Source organism: Phyllopteryx taeniolatus, chromosome 13 (genome assembly GCF_024500385.1).
Source record: "Phyllopteryx taeniolatus isolate TA_2022b chromosome 13, UOR_Ptae_1.2, whole genome shotgun sequence".
Classification (NCBI taxonomy): Eukaryota; Metazoa; Chordata; class Actinopteri; order Syngnathiformes; family Syngnathidae; genus Phyllopteryx; species Phyllopteryx taeniolatus.
The window spans coordinates 8,385,274-8,405,234 of NC_084514.1; the positions used below are offsets into that span (position 1 = coordinate 8,385,274).

Sequence of the window (19,961 nt, forward strand, 5' to 3'; positions counted from 1 at the left end):
GCGTGCTGTCGAAAATACAGTAAATCGTTCAAGAATATGCACACAATACTATTATGTTTCGTAACCGTTTTAAACAAACACGTTAATTTTAGGTCTATTGTAATCATCAGGTTGAGTTGATTTGTATTCTTTCATTTTATGGAACAATAACGACAACAAATAAGCAGGATCGTGTTTTCAATTGGATATTGTAGATTACTAAATTATAGGAAGGCTTCATGGTGTGCTGCGTTCATATGCTGTCGAAAATACTGCTACTATTTCAATAATTGTGTTAACTAGGTAAAAGAAACATGTTTATTTTCCTCCTCATTGATCAGTTGAATGCTTTTCCTGAACTTGTGTTTTAAAATTTCCTAGATTACGTGGTGAACGAAAGACAGCGTCGGTCGGGTCAGCGAAAACGTAAGATTTGTGCAGAAAGGACGACAATGACGAACATCAAACTATAACGACGTTTGAACACACGTGCACACGCATAGTTTTCCAGACGCGACTATTATCCAAACACGTTGAACATGTTTTTAAACCCCCTCCCCCGGTCTCCAGTCACCTTCTACCAAATGGTGGAGGCTGTCTCTATGGCAACAGGCGGGTTTAGCCGTCCTCCTCACTTGGCATCCACTTTGCAGACCTCCACAGTACTGCGTCACGCCCCGACTGGAATGGAGGACAAGGACAAGAAAGGAAATGTATGTATTCTCGCTTTTCTTTGTTCCAAACAGCATGGAGGCCCACTAGTGAAATTATGAACGAGGGTGGGGGATAAATGACTTGCTAAAACCAGACCGGCAGTCCCTGTCCTGCTAAGCCATTGTCTCACACAGGAGGAGTACATCGGAGAGATAAAGGGCGGTCTGCGGCCTTCGATGAAGCTGGTCGTGATGGGGATCGTTGACAAGAAACCCAAAAGGTCAGTGTTTGGGCCTTCATTAGCAAATCTGCTGCAGTGTGCACGCTGTCACGCTGGAGGAATGCGGTGGGCTTGGAATATAAAAGCACACTGTTGTTTGTGCTCTGGCTTATGGGGAAAAAATAATAATAATACGATTAGTCCATGCATGATCGAGAGGCAGCGCGTGTTTCTAAAGTTCGATCATTTGATGCATTTCATAGAATTTAATGTGATTGACTTAGATAGTGCATGCGGAGAAATGCCAGAAAAAGAATTGATTATGGGTGAGGACGCATTGCAACATATGATAGCGATTTCCTCATACCAAGCAAATTTATTTAGTTTTATCTTATCTTACTTTATTATTATTATTATTATTATTAAATTCATGACCATTACTTTTAGTTCATTGAAATTAATTGATTTATTATTTTAGCAGTTTCCTTATACAATACACATAATATTAATTGAATTACAAGTAATTTAGAGTCTATGTTTTATTCTTTTAATGGTTTGTATTTTACCCATATTTATTACCATTAATTCTAGTTTTAATTCATTCTATATTAATTTTAATAAATTACAATTCCCTTTAATTTTGTATTTGTTTTAATTCATTTATTTGTATTTCTTTAAACTAAATTTCATATACATACAGCAATTTCCAGTTAACAGGCAAATAAATTTAATGTAATTCAATTTAAGTAAATATTTTATGTACATTATTTTATAAGCATTAATAGAAATTACTTGTATTTTTAAATCACAATTGTATATATTATATTTTATATTATTTTACATTTATATATTGTAAGTTCATAACAGAAATGTTCACATAAGAAGCAAATAATTTACATTTTGATTACATTTTAGTTTTGATTTTGATGAAATTTCAGTTTCTACTTGATCTATTACAATTAACTAATTGCTAATTAAAAACACCAAAGCAATTTCCAGATACCAGGCAAGTTAATTACATTTTATTTTAAGTAACCGGTGTTTTTCCATCGGTTTTGCTTTTAAATCTGTTTAAGGGAAACGTCAAATATTGTTAGCCTTATAGCATAATGGCCCAAGTCATTTTTAACTTACTGTCACAATGTGATCGCAAAATACCGAGGTGCTTGCTCAAAATTGTGCTTTTTTTTTTCTTGTCTTTGTAGATTTTCAGTCATCTAGGTCACGATAATCCGCAGAGGTTGAATCAAGGCCTCTCGTTTTTTTTTAAATTGAATTTGTTATGGTTTTTTTTCCTCGTTTTCAGCAAGGAACAGTGATGCATGTGGTTGTGTTGTGTGCGCGTAGCATCGAGGTGGTGGTGTCCAGCGCGCCTCAGCAGAAGGACGCCGACGAGGAGGAGCAGCAGCAGGACGAGGAGGCGGAGTCAGAAGGCGACGTGGGTCTCCAGCTAAAGGTCAGCTTCATGGATAAAGCCGTCCAACGCAACGCCCGGCTGGCAGGAAAGTGGGGTCCCGCCGAAAACACGCTCTCCTTCTTCCCCTTTGCGCCCGGAGAGCCTTTTAAGGTACTTTTTTTTTTTTAATCGTCCTTGTCACACAATGAAATACAAATTTACATTTTTTATTCTCACCCACATCCATCAATTAAACGAAGTGCAGAATTTAGCAGATTTGAATAATTATTTTCTATTTTGTTGGGTTCTTTTTGTATAAAATGAATATTAATACTACGAGCAGTAAAATTATAATGATCATTATTGCTATCACTACAGCTAACGCTCTCATTAACGCTATCGTTAATCGTTTCGTTGTCATTGCTGTCGTTTATCGCTATTGTTGTAGGTAACATTGCTATCGTTAACGCTATCATAATCGGCTATCATCACTATCATTATCGCTACTGTTGTCGCTATAATTGTCATATTATCGCGATTGTTATCGCTATTGGTATTGTTATCGCTGCCGTTATCACAATCATTGGAGTTATTTCTATGCTTATCTATCATCATCGCAAGCATTATCGCTTTTGTTATCATTATAGTAATTGCTATTGGTATCGCTATCAACGCTACCGTTATCGCTATCATTCTTGTTAACCTTGGTATTGCTAATGTTACTGCTATGCTTCTCGCTATTGTGTCACTATCGTCATTGCTAGTATTATTGCTATGGTTATCGCTATCATTATTACAAGCCGTATTGCTATTATCGTCATCGTTATCGTTCTCACTATCGCTACCATTATAGATTATCACTATCGGTGTTGCTAGCATCCTCGCTAGCGTTACCGCTATTGTTATTGCTATCGTTGTTGCTTTAATGATTGTTCCTGCTAATATTATTGCGATGCTTTTGTTATAGTTATCATGATCACTATCTTTATTGCTATCATTATCGTTATGGCTATCGTTATCCCAACCTTCTCGCTGTCATTGTCGCTATCGTTACGATTACGTATGAAGAATCAAACGAATAAAAATGGATGTTATTTTTTTTTTGTGTCCGTCTTTCTGAGTAGATGGAGATCGTATGCGAGCATCAGCAGTTCCGCATCCTGGTGGACGGCCAGCCTCTGTGCGGCTTCACCCACCGCCTCCCGCAGCTCGCCAGCTTGACGGCGTTACGAGTTTTCGGGGACGTGCAACTCACCAAGGTGGCTTAACGCCACCGTGATAACGACAGATGTTCGGAGACAGTGTATCGGGTTAAAATAGATAAAAGATGTGCTTTGTCAAAACAGTGTCACACTTTGGAGAAGACAAAGTGCCTTCACTAACATGCTAACTGAATGTAGCAGTTATCAGTGTCTTAAAAAAAAAAAAACAAGATTGTGAATTGAAGCCAATGTTGGTCCAAATTGCAATATTTTTCCTCTGAGGATTTTTGTGCTCACGCAAAAAAAGCGAAAACCTGTCCAGTGGCGTTTTTATTTATTAGTTGCTAGTGAATTTCTTTCAAGTTGTAGGGCTTAATCACGATCGAGAAAACACATGCAATTCGGGCCGAAACATAAAATTCTGAAGAAAAAGTAGTAATTTTAACGTGAATGTCGAACTTCCCGCACAAACGTTTCTCATAAAAATATACAATGGCTTTTTCACATAATCTGTAAATATGAAACACAAAAAGAGTTGCCGCCGCTGGACTGGTCTTCTTTGTAAAATCAATTGTAATAAAAGTAGTCCATTAGTGCATTGGTTCTCAAACCTTTTACACCAAGTACCGTACCACCACCTAAAAAAAATACAGTAGCATAAGTGTTAATCAAAAATAAGGCCAAGGTATTTTCCTAAAAAGTGTAACTGTACAGTGGTGCCTGGCGATACGAATTTAATCCATTCCTTAACTCAAAACATTTTGCAGTTTTTTTATAATGAAGCAAGACGTTGCTTGGATGGCAGCATATGTTTCTCCAAAACCTGTATGTACCTTTTAGCATTAATGGTGCCTTCACAGATGTGTAAGTTACCCATGCCATTGGCACTAACACAGCTCCATACCATCACAGATGCTGGCTTTTGAACTCTGCGTCCATAACAACCCGGATGGTTCTTTTTCTCTTTGGCCTGGAGGACACAACGTCCACAATTTCCAAGAACAATTTGAAATATGTACTCCACACAACACTTTTTTCACTTTGCATCAGTCCCTCTCAGATGAGCTCGGGCCCAGAGAAGCCGGCTGCGTTTCTGGGTGTTGTTGATAAATGGCTTTTGCGCTGCATAGTAGAGTTTCAAGTTGCACTTACGTTTGTATCCTTTACACATTGATGTCGGTTTTTGATGCAGTGCCGCCTGAGGGGTCGAAGATCACGAGCATTCAATGTTGGTTTTCGGCCTTGCCGCTTACATGCAGTGATTTCTCCAGATTCTCTCAACCTTTGATGATGATATGGACCGTAGATGATGAAATCCCTAAATTCCTCGCAATGGTGCGTTGAGGAACATTGTCCTTAAACTGTTCGACTATTTTCTCACGCACTTGTTCACAAAGAGGTGAACCTCGCCCCATCTTTGGTTGTGAATGACTGAGCAATTCAGGGAAGCTCCTTTTATATGCAATCATGGCACCCACCTGTTCCCAATTAGCCTGTTCACCTGTGGGATGTTCCAAACAGGTGTTTGATGAGCATTCCTCCACTTTCTCTGTCTTTTTTGCCACCTGTCCCAGCTTTTTTGGAACGTGTTGCAGGCATAAAATTCCAAGTTAATGATTAATTGCTAAAAACAATCAAGTTTATCAGTTTGAACATTTAATATATTGTCTGTAGTGTATTCAATTAAATATAGGTTGAACATGATTTGCAAATCATTGTATTCTGTTTTTATTTATGTTTAACACAAGGTCTCAACTTCATTGGAATTGGGGTTGTATAATCGGCCTAACAGTGACTCATATTTCTAAAGTTTTTTAAAGGCGGGTCATTCGTATCTCAAGGCACCACTATATTTATTATTGCAAGCCACTATAACATTAGGTAAAGTTTGAACTTTAGCACTGCGCTAAAATATAAGAACAGAAAAAGTAGGTGCTTAATAATTCAATTACAATGTATTGCATATAAAAGAAATTAAATGTGTACTCAGTAAATGTTTAAAAACAAATAGTTCTTAAAGATTCAATGCAAATGTATTCTACTGTACTTGAAAGTTAAATACAACTGAAAAGTAAAACGTACTGTACATGCAAAGCAAAAAAATTTACTGTACTGGATTTTAAAAACTTCTTTAAATAGACTGCATGCGTAGCTACAAGCATTAATCTAATACAGTATGTTTGATTGTATTTCATGTGTTAAAGGTTGTTCGAAGAGAGCCCGCGTACCACTATTGGTACATGTGTCATACTTTGAGAATCACTGCATTAGTGGATGCTGGTACTGTAAAGCTGCAATGGCACAGTCATGTCAAACATTCTACTATTGTGTATTCTTTTTGACCTAAGCCTTAAAAAGGTCACGCCTATTTACTTTGAATGCTTATCAACAGCAAACACTTTTTTTTTTTCTTTGTGTGACTTCCCTGGAATAAAATCACCTTGATTGTTATATGCTCTGCTTGCGGGATTTATTTTTTTTTTGCATCATTTTACGACGACATGAGTGATTGCGGTGAATCATCGTGGTGCCAAAGTCCGGACTGGGCTTGCCGGGATGGGAGCGGCAATTGTCTTGTCCTGACTCGTGATTCTTCTTTGCTACTTTCTCACCAACAAACACAAAGTGGGGAGTTTGCAGTCACAATTTAATATTAAATTGACTTGATCCTTGGAAAAATGTAGCCCCCCCCCTCCTAATTCTATTACTTTAAATTTGTAAAGTTGTGTTTTATTCTTGTAATAGTCTTACTTGTAATATTTGGTGTTTATTCTTATAATATATTTAGACTTTATCATTTGAAAAATGTGGACTTTTCCCCCTCATAATATTTTAAATGTATTCTTTTAAAATTGCAACTTTATTCTTATAATACATATATATTAAAATTAATAATAATATATATAATATATAATTTTATAATATAGAATATAATATTAATTAATAATATGCTTATAATAATATAATTATTATATTCTTATAATATTTGGACTATATTAACAATGTTCTGACTTCATTCTCGTTTGCAATATTTTTACTTTATTGTGGTAAAACTACAAATTTCCCCCTCATAATTCTATGGCTTTTATTCTTGTCAAATTGCATAAAATATTTTTCCTTCACAATTCTGACACGTTTTTTTTTTTTTACCTTTAGTGTGGCCCTGAAAATTTTTTGTATCACATTGGAATGATCAATCCTAATTCAATATTAAGTTTAATCTTGAAAAACACACAACATACACTGAATATGCTTTTTGTAAACAAATAAAGGTATTGAAGCATTCAAATGCTAAGCAGCTTTCTACATGAGCTACTTGACCCCATGGCTACATGACTGTGAATGACTGACACCCTTTTTCTGCAACAATGCTCCACGTGCGGCTACGTGTGCTCCCGGATGGCGTCGATCCACTCCATCTTCTCCCGGTGGCTGGGAGCCTGGATGAAGTAGTGTGTGTCCGACTGGGTGATGATCTTGAACAGGTTGCCTTGGATGTTGCCCTTCACGCCTGGCAAGGGAAGCCGGGAGACGAAACATTAGGTACACCTAAACAAGCTCCCGATGTACCCAAATGTAAGAAATATATTTTTCTGCACCATACGGAGAGCTGTTGCTATTATTTTGACCCTCTCAATGCCCTCTCAGTTCAGGTGATATTTTATAGAAAATTAATGGACTTCAAAGGCTTCCCTGAGGAACTCCGTTCAAAACTGGAGTGGAAAGAAGTATTGCGACACATGGTGATTATTTTTTATTATTATTATTACAAAACATTAAGTAAATAAATACGAATCAGCATCATGTGGAGAGCTGTTGCTAAAATTTTGACTCAACATGATCCAGCTCTGTTCAGGAGATGGCCTTCAAAGACTATACTGAGACACTGCTCAAAATTGTAGTGGACAAAAGTATTGAGACACATGGTCAAGCATCAAGAAAAGGGAGGGTTCCATCTTCACAGAAAACAAGTTGACTTCAAGGGCTTCCTTGAGGGATGCTACTTCAAATTGGAGTGGATAAAAGTACTGTGATAGGGGGTCAAGTTCCCTTTGCAGCTACAACAGCTTCCATTTTAAGAAAGTGTATATTTTGTAAAGAAAATTATTGGACCTCAAACAGTTCCCTGAGGGACACCACTCAAATTTGCAGTGGACATACTGTCCTGTAACGCAGGAATTTTAAATGTTGGGTCGCTCCCATGCAGCTATAAAAGCTTCCAAAAAGGGCGGGTTCAACCTTAAGTAGAAAATGATCGAATCTCAAATACCTCCCTGAGGGACGCCACTCAAAATTGCCACTCAAGAAAAGTTTTGGGACACCTGGCCATTACAAAATGTGGTGTTCCTTTGCAGCAATAACACTCTTCCACAAGATGTTGAAATGAGTCTGTAATTAATTGGTTAATGAAGGCATGTGTCAATACTTCCAAGCCATGACCATTAGTGAGACCCACCAGAGGGAACGCCGTTATCATCCAGCGAGGACACCAACGAGCCTCGGAGTGGGAATCCTCCGACAGGAATGATGTCATCCTGAAACCAGACAGGAAGTGGGTGACAGACTGACTCACTGTGTGTGTTTGTGTGTGTGTTACTAGGCATTAAGTGACACACAACGTCGCCTTCTGCACCTTGGAGGGGTCGTAGTAGTGGAGGAAAGAGGGTTCAGAGCGCAGTACAAATAGTCGAATCTTCCAGTTTTTCCTCCTGTGGCCCTGTGAGAGGACACGTACACTCAAAACAGGATGAAAACACAGCAAAAAAAAAGCTAAGTAACGGGTTTTTGTTTGTTTGTTTTTGTTTACTTGTTTGAGCAGGTAGCCTCTTTTGATCACATGACCGCTGAGCTCCACCGCGGACAGCGTGGTCTCGGCCTTCACGCAGCCTCGCTTCTTCAAGCCGTCTGACTGGCAATTTGAAAAATAATTGAAAAAGAGCTTATATGACCCATATACAATACAATAATTGATTTCTCAAATTTTGGGATTAATATCCATGGAGTTATTTTGTAGTTACTTTTATTGAAGGTTATTTTTTTATTTATTTAACCACTGTGTTCATTATTTCATTATTTTGCTATTCATTATTAATCAACTTGTATGTGTTTACAGTAAATGCCCATGGTGTTGTGTCTGTGTTTTCTTTTATATATTATTATTTAGAGGGCATGGTTTTATTTTATTTATTAGGCCCCCCTCTGGAGCCAGGCCTGGAGGTGGGGCTCGAAGGCGAGCGCCTGCTGGCCGGGCCTGCACCCAAGGGTTTGTGCCTATGCACCAAACAGCAGTACCTGACCTTTTTGGAGTCCTTAGAAGGGGTGCTGGAGAGCGCTCCCGCTGGGGACTCCACCGTTCTGCTTGGGGACGTCAATGCTCACGTGGGCAATGACAGTGAGACCTAGAAGGGCGTGATTGGGAGGAACGGCCCCCCCGATCAGAACCCGAGCGTTGTTCTGTTATTGGACTTCTGTGCTCATCACGGATTGTCCATAACGAACACCATGTTCAAGCATAAGGGTGTCCACACGTGCAGTTGGCACCAGGACACCCTAGGTCGCAGTTCGATGATCGACTTTGTGGTCGTGTCATCGGACTTGCGGCCGCATGTCTTGGACACTCGGGTGAAGAGAGAGGCGGCGGTGTCAACTGATCACCACCTGGTGGTGAGTTGGCTCCGATGGTGGGGGAAGATGCCGGTCTGACCTGGCAGGCCCAAACGTATTGTGAGGGTCTGCTGGGAACGTCTGGCAGAATCCCCTGTCAAAAGGAGTTTCAACTGCCACCTCCGGCAGAACTTCACCCACGTCTCGGGGGAGGAGGGGGACATTGAATTTGAGTGGACCGTGTTCCGCGCCTCTATTGCCGAGCCGGCCGACCGGAGCTGTGGCCGTAAGGTGGTCGGTGCCTGTCGTGGCGGCAATCCCCAAACCCGTTGGTTGACACCAACGGTGAGGGATGCCGTCAAGCTGAAGAAGGAGTCCTATCGGGCCTTTTTGGCCTGTGGGACTCCTGAGGCAGCTGATGGAGTACCGGCTGGCCAAGCGGAATGCAGCTTTGGTGGTCGCTGAAGCAAAAACTCGGGCATGGGGGGAGTTCGGTGAGGCCATGGAGAAAGACTTCCGGACGGCTTCGAGGAAATTCTGGTCCACCATCCGGCGTTTCAGGAGTGCATAGCAGTGCACCACCAACACTGTGTGTAGTGGGGATGGGGCGCTGCTGACCTCGACTCGGGGCGTTGTGAGTTGGTGGGGAGAATACTTCGAAAACCTCCTCAACTCCACCGACACGCCTTCCTATGAGGAAGCAGAGTCTGGGTTCTCTGAGGCGGGCTCTCCTATCTCTGGGGTTGAGGTCACCGAGGTGGTTAAAAAGCTCATCAGTGGCAAGGCCCCGGGGGTGGATGAGATTCGCCCGGAGTTCCTAAAGGCTCTGGATGTTGTGGGGCTGTACTGGTTGACACGCCTCTGCAACATCGCATGGAGATCGGGGACAGTGCCTCTGGATTGGCAGACTGGGGTGGTGGTCCCCCTTTTTAAGAAGGGGGACCGCAGGGTGTGTTCCAACTACAGGGGGATCACAGTCCTCAGCCTCCCTGGTAAGGTCTATTCAGGGGTGCTGGAGAGGAGTGTCCGTCGGGAAGTCGAATCTCAGATTCAGGAGGAGCAGTGTGGTTTTCGTCCTCGCTGTGGAACAGTGGACCAGCTCTACACCCTCGGCAGGGTCGTCGAAGGTGCAAGGGAGTTCGCCCAACCAGTCTACATGTGTTTTGTGGACTTGGAGAAGGCGTTCGACCGTGTCCCTCGGGGAGTCCTGTGGGGGGTGCTTCGGGAGTATGGGGTACCAAACCCCCTGATACGGGCTGTTCGGTCCCTGTACGACCGGTGTCAGAGCTTGGTCCGCATTGCCGGCAGTAAGTAAAAATAAAATCAATGACCACAGCTGGATTTGGTGGGACACTGCCATCGTAATGCAGAGTCACTACATTTGTTTGATTGTTAAAAAAAAAAAGTTCTGTGTGCCCAAATAACTGATCATTGAGAAGAACCGCAACCCGATATTAAGCCAACGACGTCGGAGGGGAGGCGTCAAGGCCTTGACTGGCTACTCACGAAGCTGTAAAGCGCAGTGGAGTCGTCCATGAAGAGCTCGCTGAGGCCGGCGGTGCGTAGCGCCTCCACGCTCCGCAGGCCGACGGTGCGGAGGAAGCCCTCTTCCAGCAGCGCCGACGCCAGCGTCACTGCCTCGGCTCGGTTCAGAGCCAGCTGCGTGAACACCAGCCAGTCCACCAGCGCAGATCCTGTGTGGAAATCATGCTGCTTTTTAAATAATGGAATAACCAAGCTACTTTATAGAACCTATATGCAATAAAGAGTTTAAGGACTGGGCGACTTTAAATGATCTATACGTAAGAATCAGGCGAATAGGAACAGTTTAAAGGCTTGATATGTAAGAATAAGGCTACTTTAAAAGGGACTGTAAGTAAGAATCTGGCTATAGTGTATATATGCTGAAATGTGGATATGTAACAATCGACCGGGCTATTTTAAAAAGTCTACACGTAAAAATATTTAAACGGTCTATACGTAAGAATTAGTAGACTTTTAAAGGGTCTATAAGTAAGAATCAAGGTATTTGAAAGCATCCATCTGTAAAACTGAGGTTTACTTTAAAGGCTCTACTTCAGGGTAGATACAAAATGATCAGCTTATTTGAATGTATGCATACTTACAAATTTCAAAGGGTCTATATGTAAGAATACTTTTCAGGGACTATATGTCAGAATCAGGTTATTTCAAAAGCATTACATGTACTGCTACTTAAAAAGGGAGAAGGCTACTTTCGAGGGAGAAGTATGGAAGGATTGTAGTTGCGTGTGACCTGAGAAGCAGTTGCTGTACATGCGTCCTTGCTCCACGTGGTTGCTCATGTTGATTCCGCTGTGAACGTCGTACATGGCCTCCAGCACTTTGCTACCACACAACAACAACAAAACATTGCACATTGTGTTGTTTTGTTTTTAAACAAACAAAATGGAGCATGTTGGGTGCTATTTTCAAGCATTTACATGTAAGAATCAGACCACTTTAAAGGGTCTATATGTAAGAATCAGCCCACAGTATACAGGTATATATATATATATGACTGTATGTTCACCTTAGGTTAATGTTGTGGGGTTGTGAGCCTTGGGGCGTGGACGGGCTGACGCCGGGCGACCCATCCGCGTCAGCGTCCGCTCCGGCGCGGTCCTCCAGTCGGTCCGCTGCCGCCGCGATGTCGCCGGCCCACTCGTCTCGCTCCTCCCGGGAACACGCCTCCAGGAAGTGATCCACACAGGTCTTGGTCTGAAGCCGGAACACCAACTGGAAAGGCAGCACAATTACAATGTATCCCAGCGGGTATGGCTGGTCATTATGACTCAAAACACAAGCGATTCATTTGGAAATGTTTACGATGAAAAGATCAACGGCAGAGCAACAAAAACAATGACGCCGCGACTTCAGCAGAACATGACAAGAAACGGTCAACCTGTAAGATTCTTTAAAGGGCATATGTGTAACAATATTAAAAATTTTTTTTTAGAAGAATCAGATAGGTAAAAATCTTTAAAAGCTGTATAAGTAAGAATCAGGCTACTTTAAAGAATCTCCATGTAAGAATCCTTAAAGGGTCTATTTGTAAGAACCGAGCTGTTTAATGTCATTTTGATACAGGATATGAAAACATCTTTAAAGGGTCTACACATAAGAATTTAAGTCACAATAATCCCACTCAAAATTGAGAAATATTACCTAGTTGGAAAGTGAGCTCATGAACAACAAGAAAAAAAACAATGATGTCATCATAATGATGTCATCATCATGACTCCAGCACAGACGCTGACTCAGCATCCAGTCGGCGGACTCGATTATCAAGCTACGGGAAGGGACGTGATGATTTTATGATTAGGGCCCGACCGATATAGATTTGTTGAGGCTGAAGTCCAATCCGATATTTGGCAGAATAAAATTCCAATAACCGATTAATCGGCTGATTAATTAAAAAATATATGATAAATAAAATACGATAACTGATTAATCGGACGATTAATACAAATATATATATAATGAATAAAATACTTTTATGGTCCCCTAACGCTTACAACAATAAAGACATGAATTACAGGCAGAACATTTGACTGTTTTCCAATACTTTGTGTTTTAGTATTTGTTTAACTTTACGACAGAGACAAATCGGCAGATTTTTGCAGATTTCTTTTTTTTTTTTTGTTAGACTGAATGTTATTGTCATTTTATATTGGAAACTCTTAATTTGTAACAAAAAATAAAAATAAATAATTGAATAAAATCGACAAAAATCATCAATGAATCTGACAAAGTTTTTGACAATTTGAAAATGGCTAATATCGGCCGATTAAATCGGACAGCCGATTAGTCGATCAGGTCCTAGTTATGATATCACAACTTACTGATTAAAAAAAAAAAAAAAAACTGATCAAATCTGAAAAGCGCTGGTCGTGGCCAATAATTTGAGGTATGACTTGGAAGTGGTTTGTCAAAACCAAATATTGCTATCGTGCTATACAAGACAGTATCGATATTTGGTTTGTGACAAACCATATCGAGTCGTACCTTACGTATATTAAAGGCCCTTTCCAGTGCTTTTCAGATGTAGCAATCATTTCTTCAATATGATGATCATACAGTGGTGCGGGGACAAATAAACGTGTAGTTTTGGAGATGAAAGACTCACGGGTCGATTGTCGTACTCGAGGAAGGGGCAAGTAATGATGCAATCCTTCAGCATGATTTTCCCCCGCTGACACGAGTCTCTTTTACCACCTTCGTACTTGTAGTAGATCAGCTTGTCCGGCGTCAGCACGAACCAGCGTGCCTTCCAGTTGTGCACAAGATGACCCTGGAGGAAAATACACCTTTGGAGGACAATTCCCAGATGACAAATGTCCAATTGTGCGTTAAACAACCTACCCTTTTGACCAGGAAGCCTTCTCGGAGTACTGTAACTTGTTGCTGTGTATCCATTGCGCTCGTGCGTGTTCCTGCCTGCTCCACTCTTGAATCAACATGCATACTCACTCACTATATATACACACACGTGGGCATGTAACACGCCCACGCACACTCCTCACTCACATCCTCAGTGGGTTTGTCTTGTCCGGCCTGAACATTCCGCTAAAGATCACACGGGGCTACTCTAACACCAAACAAACCACTTAGGGTGACTTTTATTTTTATTCTACACCCCTAAAAAATATATAAAATTAAGGACGCTGGTGTTTTCCACCTTTTTGTTTACTAGACCCGGCTAATGCGAGTAAAAATATGATGAGCAGCACAATAAATTTGCTGAAAAAAAAAAATACAGCCTCATATCAGCTTTATATAATACTGTAGGTAACAAAGCAAAAAAGTTTAAAAAGATAAAAATAATTTAAACTATAGCAAAAAAAAACAGCAAAGTATTAGTATAATACTGACAAATGACAAATATATAAATAAATATACTATTCTACTTCTACTTCTACTACAACTACTACTATTCTACTAACTAGAAATTAAAAGAATAATGATAAGATGTCAGCATGATGTCGTAAAATAAAAAATTATAAAATAAAAACAATAACAAATTTGTCATGAAAAGTAAGAATAGTGAAATATTAGTATAATATTGTAATAGTATATATATATATATATATATATATATATATATATATATATCCAATTCAAATCCCGGCCACGCCTGTGTGGAGTTTGCATGTTCTCCCCGTGCCTGCGTGGGTTTTCTCCAGGCGCTCCGGTTTCCTCCCACATCCCAAAAACATGCATGGTAGGTTGATTGAAGACTCAAAATTGCCCTTAGGTGTGAATGTGTTCGCAAATGGTTGTTTGTTTGTATGTGCCCTGCGATTGGCTGGTGACCAGTTCAGGGTGTACCCCGCCTCTCGCCCGAAGATAGCTGGGATAGGCTCCAGCACGCCCGTGACCCTTGTGAGGATAAAGCGGTACGGACAATGGATGGATGGATATATATATATATCGGATTAATAGTAATTCCATTTATATATATATATATATATATATATATATATATATATATATATATATATATATATATATATATATATATATATAAATGGAATTACTATTAATCCGTTCCAGTCTCCCCCCCCATCCCCCAAAAAGAAAAACACTGTATTTTCATGAGGAAAAGCAGCACTTCACGATATACTGTAATTTATAAGAACGAAAAAGAAAAAAAAAGAAAAAAAAAACCTGTTGCCCCCACCAAGGTGGCCGCCAAGTAGACGCGTCGGTTAGCGGGCATATTGAAAACGCGGTCGCAGGTGCTCATTTGATTGGCTGTTGGGGCGAGAGGGACTCGCCCTCGTCCATTCACAGAGGCCATTGTCAGGAAGCCCTCAGCCTATCGGAGAAAACTTTACATGCTCGGACTTCCGCTTTTACTCTTTTTAAACTGCTGCCAGTATTCGGTTAGCAGCGCTCTTCCCAAACTGATTTTAAACGTTTTTCATGAACAAAAAAAAAAGAAAAGAATTGCTGTTTCGCTTTTGTCTCTCCCTCTGGACTGGAACACAACACAAAGCGAGTAGCGTGTGTGTGTTTGCTTCCCGTGTCTAAAAACACACCACCATGGAGTTTAACGAGACCCTCCTCATCGAACGCGACGAGAGCGGTGCCGAGCTGCTGGAGGCCGGACGGTGGGCGACCCTTCACTGCAAGCAGTGCAACACGGTGCTGGCAGACTCCCTGTCTGTGTGCGGGGAGCTCACGTTCTTGGACTCCATCATGTGCCTCAGTAAGAAAAAGTGTTAAGATATCTATAGGTCTGGATCCCCGAATACATCATGATATTTGTCTTTTTTTTTTTTTTGCTTCTTCAGGAGTAACCAGTCACGTGGTAGTGAGTAATGAAATGGAGTGTGGAAAAAAAGGTCTGGCTAACTGGTGAGCGAGTGCTAATAATAATAATAATGCTGACAAAATCCACGTTCCAGGAAAAATATCCAGAATATTCCCGAGAGGTGATGCTGGGGGTTGGCATCTGTAATTATGCATCAAGCTTTAAAATCTATATAAATAATACAATAAATCTGTGGTCACTACTGCACAATACTTTTGTCTGTCACGGGGATGGTCTGGAATAGAGCCCCCGTGATAAAAAAGGGATTACAGTGTTAGAACAAAACCTATAGGCTTATACTAGAAAGAAATAATAATAATAATGAAAAGCCTACTAGAATGCTGACCTTTATTTGTAAACCAAGACACTTGATATGGTGGAAGGCGTGTGCTGACTCCCATTTAACATGAGTTTGTAATCCACATTTTTTGTTTAAAAAAAAATTAAAATGTCAACCCAAGCAACTACACGACTAGATGACAGAATGTTGATTAAGCCTATCAGCTTCTGACACATCTTGCTATATTTTTCAGTATTTTTTATTTTTTTTTATATTTAGTGACTATCCGATACATTTCTGCGCTGGATTACTTGGTGGCGCTCTAAAATGACTTAGTGGAAATGACATTCTACCTACAAAAGGGCAGGCCCATTTATGGACAGCGCACAGGTTGAGTGAGCCATAGAGAGAGGAAAATTCCAGCCTTCTGGGGCACCAGAAATCAAGGATTACAGCTTTAATTCCGAACACAGCCACATTTGCAGATATAACAGGGTGTACACACTTCCGCAACCACATTATCTCAGTTGTTTATTCTTACTTCCCCGCTCTTTACAAATTTCTTTCTTTTTTTTCTTCTTCAATTTAGATCTACAGGTTATAGGCCACATTAATCTTGGTCAAATTGTTTTATATCGCAAGAATCTGGCATTTGAACAGGGGTGTGTAGACTTTTTATATCCACTATAGTTTGGTGGTGTTTTTTTTTTTTTTTTTTTAACTATCGTGATGTGTTTTTATTCCAGCGTCTTCAGCCCCCTAATGTGTGGGGAGTGTTGCCGCGCGGTGGGCAAAGTGGTGCACGCGGCGCCGCCACAACTGGACGCGGCGCGCTCCCTCTTCCTCCTCCACAAGGCGCACGTCACGTGGTCAGTAACCGTGCTAACGCGTCACCTCGCTCCGCGTGCATGAGGGCTAAGACGGCGACTCCCTGTTTCAGTTATGTGCTGGACAGCCTCTCCTTGGTGAAAGCGTCCGCCGTGTCCTTTCAGATGAAGCCACTCGTGGAAAGCATCAGTGAGGTAAATAATCCAAAGAGACTCTCATGCAGGGCTGCTGGCAAACTTTGATACTCACTTTTGATTTTTGATTTTATTTATTAAAAAAAAAAAAAAAATGGGCAGGGGAGGACATGTCATTCGTAAATGCGGTATTTACAATATATGAATTGTTCAATATATGAGTTAAATGAATTAAAAAGACATTTTATGTAACCAATTGTAGGATGGGGGGTGGTGGAACTGTTAATAGTTCCAGGACTCTTGATAATGTAAATTACGCTCAGTGGGTCATACTTTGCCCACCTGGTAAAGGTACGGTTAAATAACGTAAAAAAAAATAAAATAATAATAAATGTGTTTGGGTTGCAGGTGAGGTGCCAATTTGAATCGCTCTTTGATCACATGAAAAGCAGCCTGGCGGACGGCATCAGCGTCAGCAGCGAGTGGGATAACTGATGCCTCTGGTTTTTTTTTTTTTATAAATGTTGTTATTACCATATTTTGTTCGTATGATGTTGTGTATTATTGGCTAAAATAGCAGTTCGCTAGAAACTACTTGTTGACTCCCACTGTAGATTGGCCTGCTCTTTTCAGCTAGGCTAATGCACAGTGGATATAAAAAGTCTACACACCCCTGTTCAAACGGCACATTTTTTGACATAGTTTGGATTTGAAATATACAGTAAAGGTTATAGGTCACATTTATGCACACACACGCACACACCAGGCCTTGTCATTGGCACCATGCTGCATTTTATTATCATCATCATTACTATTGCTGAGTTTGAGAAATACATTTTTTTTTCTTAGTCATACAAAACCATTGAGGAATAATAATAAGCATGCCCGTTTTCCTCCTCTTAGCTGCGGAGTGCATAGTTTGTACACTTCGGTGAACAAAAGAAATCATTTCCATTTGGGAAAAGCTACAACATGCTCGCTACCATAATTAACAAATTCCCGTTCACACGCAGTCATATGACAAACTTGTGGATTATTGCATGCATTACAATCATGTCTGTGAAAAATCATGCATCTTTTTTTTTTTTTTGTTTTCAGTACCTACTGGTTTCCACCATGTCATAATAAGTAGTAGTAAATGGCATAATTACATACATCAACACATGATAGTGGTTGACAGTGCAAGGCAGAAAGTGCTTTTAAAACACGTTTGGACTTTTTTTAGCATGTAAAAAAAAAAAATGCTACAAGTATTGTACAGTTAAGTAGATCTTGTGTATTGAACCCCCCCCAACACATACACAAAACACAATTAACCCCCCTGTTACCTGGAGGGTCAAATTGACCCATTTAAATGTTGAATAAGTACCATTGAAAAGAAGTTAAAATATTTTTGTCGATAGAAAACATCTTAAAGTTTATCAGATTTTCTTTTTTTTCAGTTTCTGACACTTTTTTGGGCTAATGTAACACAGCGCGGGTCAAATTGACCCCTTCAAAAAGTAAAAGAATTCCCATCGAAAAGAAGTCAAAAGTAGTTTATTGGGACCCAAAAAAAAACGTTTATCAAGATTTTTCATTTCCAACTGTTTTTGGATAATGTATTGCACTTAGGGTCAAACTGACCCGATAAATGTTAAAGAAATTAAAATATGTGTATGAAATGTCTTACAATGACTGTTTATTGGGATGTTTTTTGTTTTTTTTTTCCCTTTTCTGAAAGATTTTGTATCATTAAGTAGGCTGGACAGTAGATTCTTGAGGAAGCGGGTCAAATTGACCCATCTGCAATTTACAGAAATAATAAAAAAAAAATTAAAAAAAAGGATATGAAAGTAGTTTTTGGGTATGAAACAATATAAAACCAATGTTTACTGGGATATTTTCCTTTTTCTGACACTGCCGCACCGGGTCAAATTGACCCGAACATTGTTGCTGTTCCTGAGAAACTTAACGAAACAGGAGGGTTATATGCTTGACAAAATAAAATATGAAAACAGAACGCTGCAGGAGGCATTTGAACATTTACCCTCGCCCGAGACCCTCAAATCATGCACTTATTGCTGCTAAATTCTAAATAATCCTGTACAATTTTCGGGATTACATTTATCGTATGTACAACACAATGTCACTAAAGGGCTGGAAAATCCAATCAAAACCATTTAAAATCCCATCAATTTGATTAAACATCACTACCATTTGAATTATTTGTTGCTTGAGTGCATTAATAATAAAAAAAATACTGTTTAATCATGCATCCAAAACTGTTACTTTTGTATATTTTTTTTAAAGGGAGATTATTAATCTAAATGTGCTGTGCTCATGCATTATATGATGAGTATATATGAAGTTAAGTATGAACATCTAAATGCATAAGAAGAAGATGAGACTATACAACTCTTGAATGGAAGACATTGGTGATTTTGTTGCTTTTCAAACAACGTGTCACTTGTTCTTTTTTTTTTTTTAATTTATTTTTTAAAATATCATATAATACACGGCATCGGTCAACAAGGTGACAAGTTTTGATGCAATATTGCACACTGCCCGCTCAATCAGAGTCGTTTGTTTTACACAAAGTGTGGAAATCAAGGACAATTCTAGATATTTTATTGTATTTCTGCTACTAAAATGAGTACCATGAGTACATAAAACACATTTTTATTTTTATCTATACTCACATTTTGCTTTCATTTATTAACCTAATATCAATATGATAAAACAAATAAAAGCAAATGATTTAGTTTATTGAATTTTTTGTAAATTGATTTAAATGAATGCAAAATAAACATTTGAATTTATGCTAAAATTAGAACAATCTTTTTTTAATGACACTAAAATTAGTACAATACAAAATTACTTTTTTTACGATATGAATATTAAAATTGGTTAAAAATAATACAAATAAAAGCACATTTCAATTTATAGTAAAATTTGCATAATATGTATAAATACAACAAATAATAGATAAAATAAATCAGGCAAAATGTGCTTTTCATTCTTAATGATTTGTTTATGATGAAGTGATTTTACTTCTTTGTATAATGACCACATTTAATTTTTCCATTTATAGTACTCAAATGAGTACAATAAAAGACAACCAATATGCATTTTAAAATTAGCATAATAAATACAACAAAATATTACACCAAAAGTGAATGACACTTGTATTATTTTTTTATTTTACCAAAATCTGTATAACAAATTAAAATGTGCTTCATTCATCATCATATATATTTTATATAATATTTGATATTATATAATTACATATTTTAAACTAACTGCTTATTTTTTTCAATGGAAGCAGGAGCAGAGGATTACTTTGTT

At 39.3% G+C, this 19,961-nt stretch overlaps 3 protein-coding genes across 3 annotated transcripts; 2 read left to right on the plus strand and 1 right to left on the minus strand.

Moving 5' to 3' along the window:
• The first annotated feature begins 35 nt into the window (after positions 1-35).
• Positions 36-5,902, plus strand: si:ch211-10a23.2 (Galectin-related protein A-like). Its single transcript, XM_061794705.1, has 5 exons — positions 36-282; positions 361-692; positions 828-913; positions 2,201-2,420; positions 3,374-5,902. The coding sequence occupies exons 2-5, from the start codon at positions 519-521 to the stop codon at positions 3,515-3,517; spliced, it is 624 nt and encodes a 207-aa protein (XP_061650689.1). The 5' UTR covers positions 36-282; positions 361-518; the 3' UTR covers positions 3,518-5,902.
• A 746-nt stretch (positions 5,903-6,648) lies between these two features.
• On the minus strand, positions 6,649-13,698 carry plek2 (pleckstrin 2). Its single transcript, XM_061794695.1, has 9 exons — positions 13,439-13,698; positions 13,203-13,367; positions 11,607-11,812; positions 11,331-11,422; positions 10,562-10,749; positions 8,259-8,360; positions 8,085-8,168; positions 7,908-7,986; positions 6,649-6,962 (listed from the first exon to the last, which is right to left on the minus strand). Exons 1-9 carry the CDS (start codon positions 13,538-13,540, stop codon positions 6,835-6,837), a joined length of 1,146 nt encoding a protein of 381 aa, XP_061650679.1. The 5' UTR covers positions 13,541-13,698; the 3' UTR covers positions 6,649-6,834.
• A 991-nt stretch (positions 13,699-14,689) lies between these two features.
• oip5 (opa interacting protein 5) lies at positions 14,690-17,685 on the plus strand. Its single transcript, XM_061794822.1, has 5 exons — positions 14,690-15,287; positions 15,373-15,436; positions 16,419-16,541; positions 16,613-16,694; positions 17,043-17,685. Exons 1-5 carry the CDS (start codon positions 15,122-15,124, stop codon positions 17,127-17,129), a joined length of 522 nt encoding a protein of 173 aa, XP_061650806.1. The 5' UTR covers positions 14,690-15,121; the 3' UTR covers positions 17,130-17,685.
• Positions 17,686-19,961: the final 2,276 nt, after the last annotated feature.